Source organism: Larimichthys crocea, unplaced genomic scaffold (assembly GCF_000972845.2).
Source record: "Larimichthys crocea isolate SSNF unplaced genomic scaffold, L_crocea_2.0 scaffold32643, whole genome shotgun sequence".
In the NCBI taxonomy this organism is placed as follows: domain Eukaryota; kingdom Metazoa; phylum Chordata; class Actinopteri; family Sciaenidae; genus Larimichthys; species Larimichthys crocea.
The window spans coordinates 4,024-6,278 of NW_020854312.1; the positions used below are offsets into that span (position 1 = coordinate 4,024).

The following is a 2,255-nucleotide window of genomic DNA, read 5'->3' on the forward strand; positions in this document are numbered from 1 at the left end:
ATCGACTTTGGTGTAGTTAAAAGTATATTCAGAGCAGCGTTTAATATTCGTAGCTACACAGGTTATACTAATTAGTTGCTAGACTAAGTAGTCATGAAACTATTCACACTCAAATCTCCATATGAGATGATGGTGATGAGGAGGAGGGAGGTTGCATCACTCATCAAGTATTTGGCGAGGCAGAGGGGCAGGTTAGAGGAGGATAAATCTACTGTCTGATGGGAGGTTGCATCACTTCTCCGATGGACGGTGCTGGGGACACCTCGCTCTGCTTCCCCCAGATCAATTCCTCCTGCAGGCGTCTGTCTCGACCTCGCTCTGAAACGGTTGCTCTCTACACCCTGCTGGCCTTCGCCTCTCTGCTCACGGTGACGCTCAACATGCTCGTCATCGTCTCCATCTCACACTTCCGGCAGCTCCACACTCCGACCAACGCCCTGCTGCTGTCTCTGGCCGTGGCCGACCTGGTTGTCGGGCTGCTGGTGATGCCCATCGAGGGCATGTTCTACATGGAGACGTGTTGGCTGCTGGGGAAGCTGATGTGCGCTCTGGCTCCTTATGTTTCTTACTGTCTGGTCTCAGCCTCTGTGGGCCACATGGTTCTCATATCCATTGACCGTTATCTAGCTATCTGTGACCCACTGCTCTATTCCACTAAGATCACCTTAAACAGAGCTAAAGTTTTAATCTGTTCATGTTGGACCGGTTCAGTTATCTATAACGGGCTGATTCTGTTAGACCACATACGGCAACCAGACAAGTTTACCTCCTGCCATGGGCAGTGTGTGGTGGTCATCAGCCACATCTCAGGAACTGTTGACCTCTTTCTCACCTTTGTGGGTCCCTGTACTGTCATGGTTGTTCTCTACATGAGGGTGTTTGTGGTTGCTGTCTCTCAGATGCGTGTCATTCGGCTGCAGACGGCTGCCACTGCAGCTCCAACTGCTAAGAAATCAGAAAGAAAGGCAGCCAGGACTCTTGGTATTGTGATAGCTGTGTTTCTAATGTGCTTCTGTCCGTATTACTATCCCGCTCTCACAGGCAACGAATTCTCTACTAACTTGACCTATTACGCAGCGGTGGCTGGCTTCATGCTGATAAACTCCTGTGTGAACCCTCTGATTTATGCTCTGTTCTACCCCTGGTTTAGGAAAGCGATCAAACTCATCTTGACCCTCAGAATACTGCAGCCTCCCTCACGCGGAGGCAAAGATCTTGTAGCCGCGGGGGTTGCTTGTTTTTGTAATTTTGACCTTCTGCACAATGCACACACTCTGCCAGCAAAGCATTATTTCATTATGTTTGTCTTAAACCACCAAGACCCCCAACAAAGTGACTACATAATGTGATGTGGCTTCATACTTTCACGCATGCTACAGACACATGTGAGTGGGCTTTCTGATGTCAGAGAAACACATTATTAGTCAAAAGATGATCATATATTTATCAATGCTCTTATAAGCCTGACTGCAAGGGTCTGAAATGACTTTTGTTAGTTTCTCTTATCTTCATCCCCCCCCCCCCCTTTTATATATTCAGCATAATTACCTTCAAAGATTTAAAGTCAGCTTTGTTAAACCATCAGTGTGACTCTTTGCAGCAATAACGATGTGTCACGTGAAAGAAATGTTTGGCCTTTGTCTAACTCTGTTTTTAAATCATGGTTTTGTTAAAGTTATTACTCATATATACTCAGTACCCTTTCGGCCTGCTGAAATATGGAAAATATCTGTTGTTTGTCTCATCTCTGACCCGACCCCGAGCCTCAGAGGTCCTCGTCACAGAGACACACACTTTGTTGTATCAGCTATGTTACTATGGTCCTTTCTCCAGCAGACAACATGTACAAGAAAACTACATAATATAAATATCTTCATGCTAGTGGATCATTCGATCCAGTATGATAAATCTACACATATTAATAATTTAAAAGTAGTCCACAGGCTCATCACCTGTGGAGTATTATTCAGCGCCGCTGCATGCCAACTGTGTCTTTATGAACTTCTCTTGCAAGCTGTGATTTAAAAGCTAACAAAAACGCATCAGTGTCTTTGTCTCTGTCGTGTTTTTTTTAAAAACTTAACTGAAACATGAATTATCTGTCTGCCCTCGCATAGACTGCTGACAATAATTAGAAAACATTTGATTTTGCCTAAAGGATCACAGGTATTGCCAGGGACAGGCTTGCCCTGTTTTTATCTGAATCACATGTAAACAAACAAACTTGCCGTCACCTCTCTGGCTTTTAACGAGAT

The 2,255-nt window shown here is 44.9% G+C and overlaps 1 protein-coding gene across 1 annotated transcript; it reads left to right on the plus strand.

The window, feature by feature from the left end:
• Window positions 1–242: 242 nt before the first annotated feature.
• On the plus strand, window positions 243–1,206 carry LOC104937631 (trace amine-associated receptor 13c-like; the record flags this gene model as incomplete). Its single annotated transcript, XM_027276226.1, has 1 exon — window positions 243–1,206. A coding segment is annotated over exon 1 (964 nt), but the record flags the coding sequence as incomplete, so codon positions are not given.
• Between the last annotated feature and the right edge of the window lie 1,049 nt (window positions 1,207–2,255).